This window comes from Pleurodeles waltl, chromosome 3_1, assembly GCF_031143425.1.
Source record: "Pleurodeles waltl isolate 20211129_DDA chromosome 3_1, aPleWal1.hap1.20221129, whole genome shotgun sequence".
Classification (NCBI taxonomy): Eukaryota; Metazoa; Chordata; class Amphibia; order Caudata; family Salamandridae; genus Pleurodeles; species Pleurodeles waltl.
The window spans coordinates 372,539,341-372,557,177 of NC_090440.1; the positions used below are offsets into that span (position 1 = coordinate 372,539,341).

General features: G+C 46.8%; 1 protein-coding gene across 3 annotated transcripts in view; it reads left to right on the top strand.

The window, feature by feature from the left end:
- Positions 1 to 17,837, top strand: part of PDE8A (phosphodiesterase 8A) — a 2,216,737-nt gene that overhangs the window by 1,221,165 nt on the left and 977,735 nt on the right. For all 3 annotated transcript variants that reach the window (XM_069222557.1, XM_069222555.1, XM_069222556.1), the window contains exon 10: positions 12,152 to 12,203. In XM_069222557.1, the coding sequence (XP_069078658.1) occupies positions 12,152 to 12,203 (52 nt within the window). The remainder of the gene's footprint in view (positions 1 to 12,151; positions 12,204 to 17,837) is intronic.

Here is a 17,837-nt window from a genome sequence, read left to right on the forward strand (position 1 = left end):
GTAGTTTCTTGAACAGTCTATAGTCTACACTGTGTTAGGTTGTGTTAGGTTTGGCTGCTTGCACCACTATAGCAGGTGCGCCTGGTGTCGATGTTTGTATTGTTAATGTCTTTTTTACAGGTCTGGTTGAACAACGGAAAATTGCTGGACTGAGTATTGGGGGGCTGTTTTACCTGTTTGATTGTGTCACTTACGATAATAGGGGGTAATAATGATAGGTGTGCTGAGCTGTGTGGTATATGTATTACATGGGTACACACAAGGCTTTAGTAACTAAACTCTATAACTTGGTAACCTAGAACATATGGGGTATGAGATCTTAGAACAATAGCCCATCTGCATAGGTGCTAGGCACTTATCACCTTTTCCAGGAAATGCACGTGGTGGCCTCTGATGCTACCAAATTGCGCAAGCTTTGGCGGGCCTCTTGTTCCACACTTCCTACTCGGCCTATTGATGAGGGGCAGCGATCTGGATCCGGGCTAGAGTGCCATTTAGGGCCCAGAACTCAAGGGTGAGCACACAGGATCGTTACATGTTCATGCAGGGTGACCTGGATGGGTAATTAAGCATGTTGGGGTGTATCCATGCACCTAATACAGACCAAGATGCCTTTTATGCACTCCTGTCGGCCGTATTAGCAGACTGGGCTCGTCACCCATGGGTGCCTTAAGGTGATTTCAAAGCTCTACTAGATGTCAGTGTAGATAGTTTGCACATCCCCACTATCAGGGCCCATGCTGGCCTGCCAAGCCCGAATCTTGAAACAGTGGGTTGGGAATTATGTGATATGTGGCGTGGCTGTAATGAATGCATGTGAAAATATTCCTTTTATTCACACCCACATTCACTGCATTCACAATTAGACTGATTTCTATGTCCAGCACACCTCCAACCTACTGTCACTGACAATTTTTGGAACTTTGTTGTGTGATCAGGTATTGGCTGAGTAGTCCAGCAAAGTCTCAGACCCCACTGCTGATCCACCAATGTAAGAAGTTGGCTCTGTATATACTATCTCAAAGTGAGAGATAGTGTGCACAGAGTACAAGAATTCCCCTTAGAGGTTGATAGTGGCAAAATTAGATCATTCTGATGCTCTATTTTGTGGTAGTGTGGTCGAGCAGTAAGCCTATCAGAGGGTAGTGTTAATCATTTGTTGTATACACACAGGCAATAAATGAGGAACACACACTCAAAGACTTAATTGCAGGCCAATAGGTTTTTATATAGAAAAATATATTTTCTTAATTTATTTTAAAACGACTAGTTTCAAGATTTGAGGTAAGTACATAAAATGCAAGGTACTTCACACAGTTAAGTATAGAACTTTGATTTAAAACAGTAGTACACACAGTTTTGGTTAAAATGGCAATAAGCTATTTTAAAAGTGAACACTGCAAAAATCAACAGTTCATGGGGGAGGTAAGTTTGGTTAGGTTTCTCAGGTAAGTAAAACACTTACACAGTCAGTCTCCTGGGCATTGGCAGCTGTTCTGCCTTCCTTCTTATCTCGTATCAGAGCTTACAGAACATATCAAGAATGCACTTCTGAGTTCAAAGAAGACCTTTATTGTTGTTAATTCTTCCCCACCCACAAGTTCGTGAGAGACGAATTAATAGATTTCAAGCACAAAAGTAGTCACAGCATTAAAACAAAGTATATCTCAGTTGCAATGTACACAGCAGGTTATATATTTAATGCAAAGCAAAACAAATACTTCACTGTGTGAGAAACTATTTACAGCTTCATCTTTCTGGGGTCTGCAAGTTGATGACTCCGGTCAACTGCGAGAAAGAGATTATCTACCCACACGGGAGACTGGCAACTGGCACCAAGTTCCAGCCCGAAGTCAGGCAGATACAAATCTAATTCTCTGCAACTCGAGTCATCCTTACCAAAGCGTGCCCCCTCCTCTCAGACCTGGGAAAACTACGAAAGCCTTTGGAGACTGGCCAGATCTCCTCGACTTCTCCTCTTCCCAAGCCTGAGCAGAAAGGAAAACACCAAATGTACTCTCTCTTATCAGGTCTAGTCTGGTGTGAAGAAAACATCTTGGTTCATCTTGTGGAAAAACATAGCTTGGAAAAATACAGCTTGGATTCTCAACTGCAATGTCTAACTTCACGTTAAAGGCAATAGGCAGCTAACCTAAATATCAAATGTAATGTCTAATGTCATGTCAAAGCTAATAGGCAGCTGAACTGAATACAAAATGCAATGTCTAATATCATGTCAAAGCCAATAGGCAGCTGAGCTGAATACAAAATGTAATGTCTAATATCATGTCAAAGCCAATAGGCAGCTAAACTGAATACAGCATGTAATGGCTAATGCCATGTCAAAGCCAATAGGCAGCTAAACTGAACAAAACATATAATGTGCTACTGGTGAACATTGAGCGCAGTGGTGAAACACAAAGTCATTGGTCAAACTCAGTTAATATCATCACAGCAGCCCACCGTTGGATGTTCCTCAAAGCCACAGCATCAGCAACACAGGGCTGGTTAGGTGCAAAGGTCAAACGAGGGCCCATAACACATAGGTGTCTATGGAGAACCAGGGTGCTCAGGTCCTAGTCTGCTCACAGGTAAGTACCCGCGTCCTCGGGGAGAGGTTAGGGGGGTTTTGTCGAGCACTGGGGGTTGGGGGGGGGATAAGCCCACAAAACACACCCTCAGCGGCTCAGGGGCGGCCGGGTGCAGTAGGCAAAGTAGGTGTCGGGTTTGCTATAGGAAGCAATGGAGGGACCCAGGGGTCACTTAGGCGATGCAGGCAGGGCACAGGGGAGAGCTTCTCGGGCCAGCCACCGACTGGACTAGAATGAGGGCCGCCTGCTAGTCACTCGTGCACTGGTAGGTGGTTCCTCTCGGTCCTGGGGGCTGTGGGTGCAGTGCTTGGTCCAGGCATCGGGTTCCTTTGTTACCTGGCAGTCGCTGTCAGGGGGAGCCTCTGGATCCTCTCTGCAGGCGTCGCTGTGGAGGTGCAGGGGGGTCGTCTCAGGATGTCCACGTCATTGGAGTCACCTGGAGTCCTCTCTGCAGTGTTGGTTTCTCCAAACTCGAGCTGGGGGCTTCGGGTGCAGAGTGTGAAGACTCACGTTTCTGGCGGGAAGTGGAGTCTCTTTAAAAGTTGCTTTAAAGTTGCAAAGTTGTTGCAGTTTCTGAACAGTGTCGCTGTTCTCTGGAGTTTATTGGTTCTTTAGGTGGAGGGCAGTCCTCTGAGTCCTCAGAGGTCGCTGGTCCCGCTGGATGCATCGCTGTGCAGATATTTGAGTCTGGAGACAGGCCGGTAGGGCTGGGGCCAAGTCAGTTGGTGTCTCTATCGTCTCTGCGGAGCTTTCAGGTCAGCAGTCCTCCTTCTTTCTTCAGATTGCAGGAATCTGATTTCCTGGGTTCAGGGTCGCTCCTAAATACTAAATTTAGCGGTGTGTTTAGGGCTGGGGGGCAGTAGCCAATGGCTACTCTCCTTGAGGGTGGCTACACCCTCATTGTGCCTCCTCCCCTCCCTGAGGGGAGAGGGGCACATCCCTGTTCCTATTGGGAGAATCCTCCAAACTCAAGATGGAGGATTCCTAAAGGCAGGGGTCACCTCAGATCAGGGAACCTTAGGGGCTGCCCTGACTGGTAAGTGACTCCTCCTTGTTTTTCTCATTATCTCCTCCGGACTTGCTGTCAAAAGTGGGGGCTGTGTCCAGAGTGGGGGCCATTTCCACTAGCTGGGATGTCCTGGGATGCTGTAACAACAGGCAGAAGCCTTTGAGGCTCACCGCCAGGTGTTACAGTTCTTGCAGGGGGAGGTGAGAAGCACCTCCACCAAGTGCAGGCTTTGTTCCTGGCTACAGATTGACAAAGGCACTCACCCCCTCTGGGCAGAGACTCCTCTGGTTGTGGCAGACTGGCAAAAACTGGTCCGCCTAGCACTAGAAGTCGGACTGGTATTCAGGGGGCTTCTCTAAGATGCCCTCTGGGTGTATTTTACAATAAATTCCACAATGACATCAGTGTGCATTTATTGTGCTGAGAGCTTTGATACCATATTTCCCAGATTTCAGTGTAGCCATTATGAAACTGTGGCATTTGTAACTGACAGACTCCCAGACCATATACTCTTTATGGCTACCCTGCACTTACAATGGCTAAGGTTTTGCTCAGACACTGTAGGGGCATAGTGCTTATGCACCTATGCCCTCACCTGTGGTATAGTGCACCCTGCCTTAGGACTCTGAGGGGAGTGCCATGTCGACTTAGTAATTTTCTCCCCACCAGCACACACAAGCCGTGAGGCAGTGTGGATGTGCTGAGTGAGGGGTCCCCAGGGTGGCATAATACGTGCTTCAACCCTTAGAGACCTTCCCTGGCCATAGGGCCCTTGGTACCAGGGTACCATTTACACAGGACTTATCGGTGTGCCAGGGCTGTGCAATTGTGGGAACAAAGGTACAGTTTAGGAAAAGAACACTGGTGCTGGGGCCTGGTTAGCAGGGTCCCAGCACACTTTCAATCATAACTGGCATCAACAAAAGGCAAAAGGTTAGGGGGTAACCATGCCAAGGAAGGCATTTCCTTACAAGAGGGTTCTGTCATGACACACAAGGACTTTATACACACACATAAACTCCCGAACTCCCTATTCCTCACTCATGCTAGTATCTTTTGATATGGGTGCAATATCTCAGCAGCAGATCAAAGTTCGGAATGGGCTGACCCTTTTGCCCCACTATGCTTGCTGTGGTTTGTAAAAGGAAAATATGAATGGCACAGTAACAGAACAATGGCTGAAGTGGATTGACCCTTTGTCTGATGCTCTGGTGGGCAGATAATGTGAATATCACTTTAACAGATGAATGCATGACGTGGGCTAAACCCTTGCCCCACGATGTATAGTGTGGTGGGAGAAAGCAAAACGTGAATGACACAATAACTGATTGTAGGAGGCTGGACTGGCTTGTAGTGAGTACTGAGGGGTACTTGCACCTTGCACCAGGCCCAGTTATCCCTTATTAGTGTATAGGGTGTCTAGCAGCTTAGGCTGATAGATAATGGTAGCTTAGCAGAGCAGCTTAGGCTGAACTAGGAGACGGGTGAAGCTACTACAGTACCACTTAATGTCATATGCACAATATCATAAGAAAACACAATACACAGTTATACTAAAAATAAAGGTACTTTATTTTTATGACAATATGCCAAAGTATCTTAGAGTGTACCCTCAGTGAGAGGATAGGAAATATACACAAGATATATATACACAATAGCAAAAATATGCAGTATAGTCTAAGAAAACAGTGCAAACAATGTATAGTTACAATAGGATGCAATGGGGAAACATAGGGATAGGGGCAACACAAACCATATACTCCAAAAGTGGAATGCGAACCACGAATGGACCCCAAACCTATGTGATCTTGTAGAGGGTCGCTGGGACTATTAGAAAATAGTGAGAGTTAGAAAAATAACCCTCCCCAAGACCCTGAAAAGTGAGTGCAAAGTGCACTAAAGTTCCCCTAAAGACAAAGAAGTTGTGTTAGAGGAATAATGCAGGAAAGACACAAACCAACAATGCAACAACGCTGGATTTCCAATCTGGGGTACCTGTGGAACAAGGGGACCAAGTCCAAAAGTCACAAGCAAGTCGGAGATGGGCAGATGCCCAGGAAATGCCAGCTGCGGGTGCAAAGAAGCTTCTACTGGACAGAAGAAGCTGCGGTTTCTGCAGGAACGCAAAGGGCTAGAGACTTCCCCTTTTGAGGACGGATCCCTCTCGCCTTGTAGAGTCGTGCAGAAGTGTTTTCCCGCCGAAAGAACGCCAACAAGCCTTGCTAGCTGCAAATCGTGCGGTTAGCGTTTTTGGACGCTGCTGCGGCCCAGGAGGGACCAGGAGGTCGCAAATTGGACCAGGAGAGAGAGGGGACGTCGAGCAAGACAAGGAGCCCTCTCAGCAGCAGGTAGCACCCGGAGAAGTGCCAGAAACAGGCACTACGAGGATGCGTGAAACGGTGCTCACCCGAAGTCGCACAAAGGAGTCCCACGTCGCCGGAGACCAACTTAGAAAGTCGTGCAATGCAGGTTAGAGTGCTGTGTACCCAGGCTTGGCTGTGCACAAAGGATTTCCGCCGGAAGTGCACAGGGGCCGGAGTAGCTGCAAAAGTCGCGGTTCCCAGCAATGCAGTCTAGCGAGGTGAGGCAAGGACTTACCTCCACCAAACTTGGACTGAAGAGTCACTGGACTGTGGGGGTCACTTGGACAGAGTTGCTGGATTCGAGGGACCACGCTCGTCGTGCTGAGAGGAGACCCAAGGGACCGGTAATGCAGCTTTTTGGTGCCTGCGGTTGCAGGGGGAAGATTCCGTCGACCCACGGGAGATTTCTTCGGAGCTTCTAGTGCAGAGAGGAGGCAGACTACCCCCACAGCATGCACCACCAGGAAAACAGTCGAGAAGGCGGCAGGATCAGCGTTACAGAGTTGCAGTAGTCGTCTTTGCTACTATGTTGCAGGTTTGCAGGCTTCCAGCGCGGTCAGCAGTCGAATCCTTGACAGAAGGTGAAGAGAGAGATGCAGAGGAACTCGGATGAGCTCTTGCATTCGTTATCTAAAGTTTCCCCAGAGACAGAGACCCTAAATAGCCAGAAAAGAGGGTTTGGCTACCTAGGAGAGAGGATAGGCTACTAACACCTGAAGGAGCCTATCAGAAGGAGTCTCTGACGTCACCTGGTGGCACTGGCCACTCAGAGCAGTCCAGTGTGCCAGCAGCACCTCTGTTTCCAAGATGGCAGAGGTCTGGAGCACACTGGAGGAGCTCTGGCCACCTCCCAGGGGAGGTGCAGGTCAGGGGAGTGGTCACTCCCCTTTCCTTTGTCCAGTTTCACGCCAGAGCAGGGCTAAGGGGTCCCCTGAACCGGTGTAGACTGGCTTATACAGAATTGGGCACATCTGTGCCCAACAAAGCATTTCCAGAGGCTGGGGGAGGCTACTCCTCCCCTGCCTTCACACCATTTTCCAAAGGGAGAGGGTGTAACACCCTCTCTCAGAGGAAGTTCTTTGTTCTGCCATCCTGGGCCAGGCCTGGCTGGACCCCAGGAGGGCAGATGCCTGTCTGAGGGGTTGGCAGCAGCAGCAGCTGCAGTGAAACCCCAGGAAGGGCAGTTTGGCAGTACCAGGGTCTGTGCTACAGACCACTGGGATCATGGGATTGTGCCAACTATGCCAGGATGGTATAGAGGGGGCAATTCCATGATCATAGACATGTTACATGGCCATATTCGGAGTTACCATTGTGAAGCTACATATAGGTAATGACCTATATGTAGTGCACGCGTGTAATGGTGTCCCCGCACTCACAAAGTTCAGGGAATTGGCTCTGAACAATGTGGGGGCACCTTGGCTAGTGCCAGGGTGCCCTCACACTAAGTAACTTTGCACCTAACCTTTACCAGGTAAAGGTTAGACATATAGGTGACTTATAAGTTACTTAAGTGCAGTGTAAAATGGCTGTGAAATAACGTGGACGTTATTTCACTCAGGCTGCAGTGGCAGGCCTGTGTAAGAATTGTCAGAGCTCCCTATGGGTGGCAAAAGAAATGCTGCAGCCCATAGGGATCTCCTGGAACCCCAATACCCTGGGTACCTCAGTACCATATACTAGGGAATTATAAGGGTGTTCCAGTAAGCCAATGTAAATTGGTAAAAATAGTCACTACCCTGTTAGTGACAATTTGGAAAGAAATGAGAGAGCATAACCACTGAGGTTCTGATTAGCAGAGCCTCAGTGAGACAGTTAGTCACTACACAGGTAACACATTCAGGCACACTTATGAGCACTGGGGCCCTGGGTTACCAGGGTCCCAGTGACACATACAACTAAAACAACATATTTACAGTGAAAAATGGGGGTAACATGCCAGGCAAGATGGTACTTTCCTACACTGATGTATGTTGACTTTGGTTTACCAGTTGCCCATGCCAGATGATATGTTAGGTGGAAGCATAATGTGAATATCTCAACAGGAGATCAGTGACTGAAGTAGGCTTTCAGCTTACCCCATACCTTAAGATGTATTGTGAAGAAGGTAAATGTGACTCTCACAATAACATGTTAAAGGCTGAAGCGGGCTAATCTATTGTCCCATGCACTATAAGATGGTGGATGGAAGTAGACAGTGAATGTCACAATAAGAGATCAGCAATTGAAGTGGGCTTGACTCTTTGCCTTATGATGTATGCTGTGCCTGGTAAAAGCAAAATGTGACTGATACAATAACAGATCGACGGCTGATGTAGGCTGATGAATTACCCTATGATGTGATGGGCGAAAGCATAATGGGACTGTCACAGTAACAGATAAAAAGGCTGGAGTGGGTCTTCCATTTCCCCGTGCCTGATGATATGATGAGCGAAAGCATCATTTGAATGTCACAATAAGAGCTGAAGTAGGCTGACCCGTTGACTCATGCTGTATAATGTGGTGGGTGGAAGAAAAATGGGAATGTCAGTATACCATATTAAGGGCTGAAGTAGGCTGAAAAAAATATAAGGGCTGAAAATATATATGCTGTGATGGGCGACAGCATAATGTAAATGACACACCAGCATATTGATGGCTGAAGTGGTTTTGCATAGGGGTGGGGATCTGCCCCCTCAAGACGGGGGCAGTTCCTCACCCCACACCAAATGACAGTTCATGCCTAGGAAGGTGAGGTGGGCGCACAAAATACCAAGCATTTGCAACGCAATATGTTTCGCATTTGCTAGTGGTGTTGTAAATGGTAATGTCTTTTACCTATGTGTTTGTAGTGTTGTAGATGTATGTGGTGTGGAGAGGAATTATGTGGGGTGGATTGGAATTGTTGGTTGTGGGATTGCGTGGGGTGGTATTGCGTGGTGTGTAGTGTATTTGTGTAGAGGAATTATGTATGTGGCATGGTGAATAGACAGGGGTGAGAGCTGCACCAGAAGAGAATGAAAATATCAGCCTGGTCACTGGACTTGGCCTTGTGCTTGAGCCTGTACTTGTATCTAAAGGGCTTACATCTTCCTCCTTTAAGTTACACTTAAGTTCACCTTACTGGATTTAGCAAGTTCTCCACTTTGGCAAGACGAATGTTGAGCAATGTGGGAAGTGCCTGGAAACCTCTACTCAGCACAGGCAAAAGCGAACAATGTAGCAAGCATTCACCTTCAGCAGACCTGCAATTAACTACTGTGATTCCCGCTTTCTCTACCCCTTCGTTTTGTTAATAGCCGATTAAAAGTTTAGCAGGTCCCTTTGGGGTCAGTTGTTCCGCAGAATAACAGTGAACCTTTGTCCTATGATGGTGCTCTAGCCCTGTACAGATGCCACATTTCCGATATTTTGCAAAATTCCAGATTGCACCTTTTCTCTTCATTCTTTTATTAGTTACTGCGGCCTTCCTCAGTATGGTCTTCAGCGAGCTGCAGTGATTGTACCAGATGGAAGGGGAGCAGAATGGCACAGGGACACTGCCTCCTACACCCTATCTCTGTCTGTTACCTAACTTTCCTTCCCCGGCACTAAAGCTAGATTACCGTGCACTTGCCCCTGGAGATGTACAGATTGCTGTAGTTACTCGAGGAGCTCTTCACGCAGCTAGCACCTGTGTGACAAGGGCTGTGTGTGCCTGCTTTGAAAAAAGAATATAATGTAGGGCTTTTTTCCTTTTTTTTCCATTTCTTGTGCTTGCCATTTGCTCCTGTTTAGGAACACGTAAAGGGATCTGATTGCAGGTCCGTGTAAAAACTATGTTTTGGTCCATCTGCTGACTTGATTTCTGAATTTCTTGGGCTCTCACCTCGCATCCTTTGTTGGATGTTTGGAAGATCTGCCCTCTAGTGGAGTCAAGACATATTTCCATATCTTTTAGTTTGTAGTGATGTTAAAACAGAAATGCGTACATCATTGTTTTCTGTTATTGCGTCACTCAGAGTGGCAAAATGGTGTAAACTAGACGGATTTATTGTAATTCAAGTGAAAAACGCACAGACTATAACAGATATTGGCTCATAAGTTCTAGTACAAATTATAAGGGGTATTCATTGGGTAAAAAGAAGGCCTGGGTGAAGTTCAGAGTTCTGCTACGTGGAATTCTGCAAAGTGCAGAAAAAACTCCACCACACTACCCGGATTCCGCGAGTGGCAGAGTTTGGGTAAGTCTCTTTGTTTGTGCTGATTTTCAGCTCCAGGACTTTCTCCCGCGCTGTAAAATCAGCACTAACTGCACACCTGGAGCGCCAGAGGACACTAACTTCTTTCTGCTGCTTGAGTAGATTATTTACTCGAACAGCAGCTTCCTCAATGCGATCGGCAGCTTTCTCATCGTGAGCAGTCACAGCCTACCACTCATGTTTAGAAACCTCGCTCTCCAACGTAGCTGTTTCTCTTGCACGCTAACTTAGCATTGGCAAGTGTGAGTGAGAGGAAAACTCCGCTCTGAGTCACCTTGTGGAGTTTTTCGTAACCCTGCGTGGAGTGGGGAAAACTATGCGAACTCCGCTGGCGGAGCAGAATTCATGCAAAGAAAAGATGCACTAGAACTAAGATGGACACCTTATGTTGTGATTTATCATCAAACAATCCTTTGCTTTCTGTGATTTGTAGTTTTGCAATACTTTGTATAAGTATTGGCCATCAAGGCATTCCAGGCAAAAAAAAAAAACCCTGAGGGAGCAGCAGGCCGCGGGAGGGGTAAGAATTAGTACTTTAATCACGTTGGGAGCAGCGGACGGACACTTATTGGCAAGTGTGAGCGAGAGAAAAACTCCGCTCCGAGTCACTTTGTGGAGTTTTTCGGAACCATGCATGGAGTGGGGAAAACTATGCGAACTCCGCTGACGGAGCAGAATTCTTCACCCACTCCTAGTAAAAGATGCACTAGAACCAAGGTGGACACCTTATGTTGTGATTTATCATCAAACAATCCTTTGCGTTCTGGGATTTGTAGTTTTGCAATACTTTGTATAAGTATTGGCCACCATCGCATATCATACAAGATACTGCTAGCAAAAAATGCCATATTTGATAATAGGTGTCACTTATCACAGCTGTGGTCACTTGTATTTAAGCTTCACATCATAAATAGGAATGTTGATTGACACAGACAGCCCTTCAGAAATGTAGACTGGCAGCTCGCAGAAACATGACATGTACTTGTGTGACATGCACTGTAGCATATCATCTTAGATCTGCCCTATCTACCTCTACCACTAAGGTATTCCAGGCAAAACAAAAACTCTGAGGGAGCAGCAGGCCGCGGGAGGGGGTAAGAATTAGTACTTTAATCACATTGGGAGCAGCGGACGGGCACTTATTAAGTTAAATCAATCAGTACTTGGTCCCTGCTCCACAGACGGGCCCGGAAATGATGCCAGGACTGAAGTGGACAAATTAAGAGGCTGTAAAGAAGAATGCCATGCAACCCAAAAAAATGGTAAAGGACATGCGGGCTCCTTTCAACAGCGTCTCACAAGCGATACGCATGCAACAGCGCATGCACTCACAGGCTCAACCCTAAAAACAGCATAGGTAACTCAAAAAGAAGAAGGCTGCCATGTTTTCCTTTCCCTAGTGGGGAGGTTAATCCGATAAAAGGGGGCCTGATCTCCTCCTTCGGGAAAGAAAGCTTAGAAAAATTAATGTGATCTTTCCTGAGTGGCCGACCACCCCCCAAAAAATATTCTTGAGGCCTAGTGGAGATACCTGAGCAGGAATGCTTTTAAGAGAGGCATCACTGGAAAGAGGAGACCCTCCTCATGACAGTGTGCCATAAGGTGCGCTGATGTAAATTTAGCAGAATTAAAGGGGCAGGGTTGATGCTGAGGTGAATCCTCCTTGGCTCCTGTGTTGTTTTTTTTAAACATATTTATTTATTTTAAAGGGAGGATGCCTCCAATGCAAGCCTTGTGTCCACTTAATGATACAACATTTCAGTCATGTGCACTACCACAGTTGTGCACATGACGTGAACATCTCAAACGTATTTAGGCGGTTAAAGGCATTCTGCGTCTGTGAAGTTGGATTATGGAGAATAGGGGTTAAAATTAGTATAATTACGTTGTGAAAGTATTTCTTATTTTGTGTAGTCGATGTGGCAAATTTCTTTTGATCTGAAAATAACATGCCCTTCTATTTTTTAGGAGGATAAAGCACTATGTGTCAATTAGCAGAGCATGTAATGACTCCAATAAGGTAAGATGAAAATTAGATTTTATTCACTCTTCAAATGCTATGTATCACCATAGTACTTACTCTTGGAGATTGTTAGTGTGCGTTCAGAAACAAAAATTTGGTACTGCATAGCTTGTTTTTGCTTGTTTTGTTTTTTATCAACTGTTCTTTCAGAAAGCATGTCTTTGGCGTATGAATCCTTTCTGAAGATTTTCTTTCAAATACTCTCATGAACTAAGAAGTGAAAAATGGATATGGTTATTCTCGTAAACTGCCCAAAGTTACTTCACTGATTCATTTTCTTTTGTATATTTCTGTAACTGGACCTCTGTATTTCTGCTCTGAGATGCACCTGTCATACTATATCCTGCATTTGAATGCATGAATGCATAAGTCAAGGCTTGTGGCAGCCATGTATAGACATACTTCCCATTTCACACAACTCTACTTAGGTAAACAGTAAATTCGGTCATGCCATAAGAATAAAAATTACAAATGTCCATAATGCCCTTTTTTCATACATTATCACTTTTTTAAGGTGGGCTTTACACAGAATTTTGTATGGCATAATTGCTTATATATTAATGCGTATTACGTACATATTATTTACAGTGCTTTTGGCAATACTCAGTGCCACATGATTGTCTTGCTTCATTAGGACAGTGACAGTAATAAACATCATTCAAGTAGTTTCCAGGTGCACTTTCCAGCATATGTTCTTTCCTGACACATAGTTCAACCAGAGTATTCTCAGCATTATTTAAAGTTTAAAGTGTATTTTTAGAGCCTCTGTGGAGACATCCGAAGAGGCATGGTCTTTGTAAGAAATCTGGATTGATGGGGTGAAAACCCTACTCTGGTAGGTTGGTACAACAGCAGTAAGGTATAATCTGGATTAATAAAGACACAAATGGTCCCTAAGGGGGAAGTATAACCCTTTACTTCCACTGCAAGTTACAAACAGATCTTCATTCATTAGGTTGCATTTAAACACATGTATTTGTTAAAGACTCAATTTTCGTTCTGAACATCAAACTTAGACCAGGTGCTCCTAATGGTGTGATGGGGCAGCGCAAGTGATCACACGAATAAGTAGATCGCAAATTCTATACATAATGCAAATATATACATGTGACTGATAGGGACATATGACTATGAAGGTACCAACAGCACTCAATGTAGGAGTGTTGAAATCCTCAATCAGTTTTAAAAACAGTCCCCTCTAGAAGTTGTCAACGTTTCGGCCCACAGTACACAATTAGTTGAAAAAGGGTCATCATCAGGACATAAATGTACAAAGGAGACACCTAAGAACGAAAGAATCATCTATCAATCAATTGGTAAAAAGCAAAGAAAGTTATTTCATTCATAGGCATATATGCTTATTGGGATTTACCAACTGAGGTAAGTGACCGCCACGTCCGAAGATCTGTGTAGTATGTGTATCTCTGATAATAATTTGGCATAGTGTTGTCGGATCTAAATCCAGTGAGGTGCGTAGCAAACACTTGGTCTCTCTAGGAGTACTTAAGAGAAGGTCCCTAATGTATCGGTAAATAGTCATTCCCATGAGGCAGTGAGAAAACAGGAATATATCCTTGTATTAGCATTTAAATCTGTGATATGGCCACAAGCAGTATAATAGCTCAAAATCATGTCAAGAAAAATCTGAGCTCCCTCCCAACTAGAAAGGTGTTGTCACTGATTGCCAATAGACCAGGTTGATACGATCATCAATGACCACCAGAAGCAGTGTTTACACTGTTTGTCAACTACTGCCAAACAGTCAGTACAGTGCTACTGTGACATTAATGGTAGACATTAATGTATCCATATACTTCTGTAATAACATGGCAGGGACAACAGTATGTCTCCCGAGATTGGCATGTAATCCCATGCCAAGTCAAAACAGTGGAATATGGCCTCGGATCAACCATTTGCTGTCCTAGATAGCCTAGCTGCCATGTATACATTAGAGTGATAATGTGACAATTCAAGGCACCAGGTGTGCATATTCCTAAAATAATATGACAGGGAGCAGTGGCTTGTCTCATCAGAGGAAGAAGCGGCCTCTCTAAACGATTATTGCTCTTATAATTTGCCTAACAGGGATTGTGAAGTCAGACAGCTGTTTCTAATTGGAAATATTGTTGCAAAACGCCTCACCTTTGGAATAAAGGATTGGTGAGTTTGAGGAATTTTCTTTTCAAAATCGGAGCCTGGTGTGTTCCCATCACACCATGGCTGTAGCTACAAACAGTGTATCATATGTGCTGGTCTGAATTAATCCTGGGCTGAAAAGCTTGAAGATGAGAACCACATCCATTAAAAGCACTGCCTGTGCGTGGCGACGTGCACTCAAACAGCACGGCGGGAGCAAAGTCTCCAGCAGCAAATGCCGTTGCTTGCTATCTAATCAAAAACAGAACTTAAGTTGCCTTTCTCAGTTAAAATAAGCACATAAACTGGAAATTCTTCGTGAGTGAAAATAACCTTTTAAAAATTACTTAAAAGTCAAATGGATGTACACTGAAAAAATGCTACCATCCCCATAATCAGGAATTTGGTTGTGGAAAAGGAAGTATTGTGCGTCTGTGTTTACGAACAAGCCTTAACATTATTGTTGTCCAGTCTCTCTTTATAAAGTGATAGCAAAACCTTTTCCATTGTGAACTGTATGTCTGAGTACCAAGTATTAAGCCATGCATGGAATGAATTTAGATCATGTAGCAAACTCCTCCAGTTCAAAAAGACATCATTCTGATGGATACAACTATCTGTGGATTCCTCACCTCATGAATACTCCCATGGCGCCAGCATTCGACGGAAATCTTCTTACTAGTCTCTGCACGTCGAGGAGGACGTCACTGTCTCGCACGCGATGCCGTCTGACGTCATACAGGCAATAAGAGGTCCTCGACGACGTGCAGACGTCAGTTCCCTTTTTTCCGTGCATTCGAAACGGTTATCTTCGAGGGAGCAACTGTTACTCTTGCGGTTACAGTGTATATCTTGCTGCGTACTCTTTCTCTGTGGAAATAATGTCGCAGAGAAAGTCTGGATTTAAGCCTTGTCGTGAGTGTGGAGGCAAGATGTCGGTGACGGATCCTCATTCCGATTGCCTTTGGTGTTTGAGCTCCGACCACGACGTCTCGACTTGTGATTCATGTCAGCACATGAATCCGAAGGCCCTTAAAGAACGCGAGGCGAAGCTGTTTATGGCCAAGTCAAAGGAGAAGCATCACAAGAAAAAGTCTTCTCCAAGACATCGGCGTCATCGAGACTCCCGGCGCCGTAGAGAATCTCGGCGTCATTCAATGGAGGCTCGTTCCAGGTCTCCAGATCGGCGCCGGAGGACATGGGAGGTCAGCCCCACGGTGACGCCGCATCCTTCGACGCCGTTGCTCTCTCCGGCGTCTCCAACTTCGCCTGGACAGGCGTCGGTGATTGAGGTATTGGAGCCTCAAGTGTTTACTCCGGCGCAGACGCCGAGGCCGGCGTCGGGGTCGCCTCCGAGTCAGGCACCCCAGTATCCGGCTTTTCCCACCCCTGGAGCCGATAGTTCCGCATTCTTGAATGCGATGTATGCCATCTTCCAACAGATGGCTCCAGGGGGTGCTCCGGCTGGGCCTTTGGCCTTTTCTTTGGGTGATCCTGCGCCTCTTCGGCCGGCACCCTTTATGCCCTTTCTCCCGTTTGGGAACGTGGGCTCGGCGCCAGTGTCGGCGCCGGTGGCCGCTCCGGTGGCTTCGGAGGGATTGGCCCCAAGGATTTCCATCCCGTCGACGTCGAGATTTCGGCCTGTGACTCCGGTGGGTCCATCCGTTTCAACTGCTCTTCAGTCGGCGCCAAAGTTACCTGTGGCGCCGGATGCGGCGTCGGTGGCTTCGGAAGATCGTCGCCGATCTCCGACTTCGGCGGAGGTATTGTCGACTCCGCGGATTGAGCAACGACTGCATTCAAGGAGGCGTGCTCTCCGGGTACTAGAGGAGCAGGAGTACCAACGAGCCCTAGAGGAAGGAGAGCTAGAGGACTCGGGTGATGGGCTGCGTGGACTGGAGTCGGCCAGTGGGCTGGACACTTCCCCTGAGTGGGACCTTTCGTCCCCGGGGGAATATACCGAGGAAGCTGCTTCCTTTCATACAGTGGTACGGAAGGCAGCTAGTTTTTTGGACCTGCCTTTGCCGGTGGTGGAGGCGAAACAAAACCTTTTGACAGAGGTGTTGCATCCGGCCTCAGCCGCGGCGGAGCCTCTATTACCTTTTAATGACGCTCTGCTGGATCCGGTTTTAGAGGTGTGGAAGAAGCCGGCATCTTCCCCAGCAGTTCACAGAGCCGTGGCCAGGAGGTATCGGACGGCTCCAACTGATCCTGGTTTCCTATCTAGGCACCCTACGCCGGAGAGCTTGGTTGTGCAGGCCTCCTGTTCGTCCAAGTCAGCGCCTGGTTCTTTTCCGACGGTGCCGGGGGACAGAGATTCAAAAAAGCTAGAGGCGCAGTCGAAGAAGATTTTTTCGTCCTGCAGTCTGGCTTTAAAAGCCACCAATGCAACCTGTATCCTGGGGAGGTATATTCATGCTCTGATGGATGACATCTCCTCTTCGTTTACAGAGCTTCCCCAGGGTCTTTTGGATCTTGTCTCTGATGCCCAGGCTGCTGCGACCCAAATTATCCAGACGGGACTGGATACCACCGACTCGGTAGCCAGAGCAATGGGCACAACTGTGGTGGAAAGGAGACAGGCCTGGCTCCGTAACTCGGGCTTTTCGGCAGATGTACAGTCCACATTGTTGGATCTCCCGTTTGATGGGGACAAACTGTTTGGGGCTAAGGCTGATTCGGCCTTGGAACGGTTTAAGGAGAGCAGGGCCACGGCTAAGTCGCTGGGACTCCAAGCTCCTTCTTCCACGGCCTCTTCCAGATTCTTCAGGAGGTTTCGTGGATTTGGGCGTGGCTCTTCCTCCTCTTCCTTTCGGGGAAGATATCAGCAACCTGCCTCTTCCCATCCCTATAGATCTTTTAGGGGGAGGGGTAGGGTCCGCACCAGGGGAGCTTCTCAGCAGCACTCTGCCTCTTCCTCATCCTCTGGCGGGGTGCAGCAGGGGAAGCAGCCTTAGGCTTCCACCATTTCCCACTCACTCCTCTCCTGTAGGGGGAAGATTACAGCATTTTCTCACCAAATGGGAGACTGTTACGTCGGACACTTGGGTTCTCAGTGTTGTGGGAAAAGGCTACACCCTTCCCTTTCGGGAGTTTCCGCCCCTCATCCCGTCCCGCCCTTCGTATTGTTCACAAGAACACCTCCTGTTGCTAGAACAGGAGGTAGAAGTCCTCCTTTTAAAGGGCGCGGTGGAGTTGGTCCCGGAGCAGGAAAGGGGTCAAGGAGTTTACTCAAGGTATTTCCTGATTCCCAAGAAGGATGGTCGTTTGAGACCAATTCTGGACCTGAGGATCTTGAATTGGTTCCTCAAGCAGGAAAAGTTCAAGATGCTGACCCTAGCACAGGTGCTTTTGGCGTTGAACATGGAAGACTGGATGGTGTCTGTCGACTTGCAGGATGCTTACTTTCATATCCCGATACTCAAGTCACACAGGAAGTATCTCCGGTTTGTGGTGGGATCGCAACACTACCAGTTTGCGGTCCTTCCGTTTGGT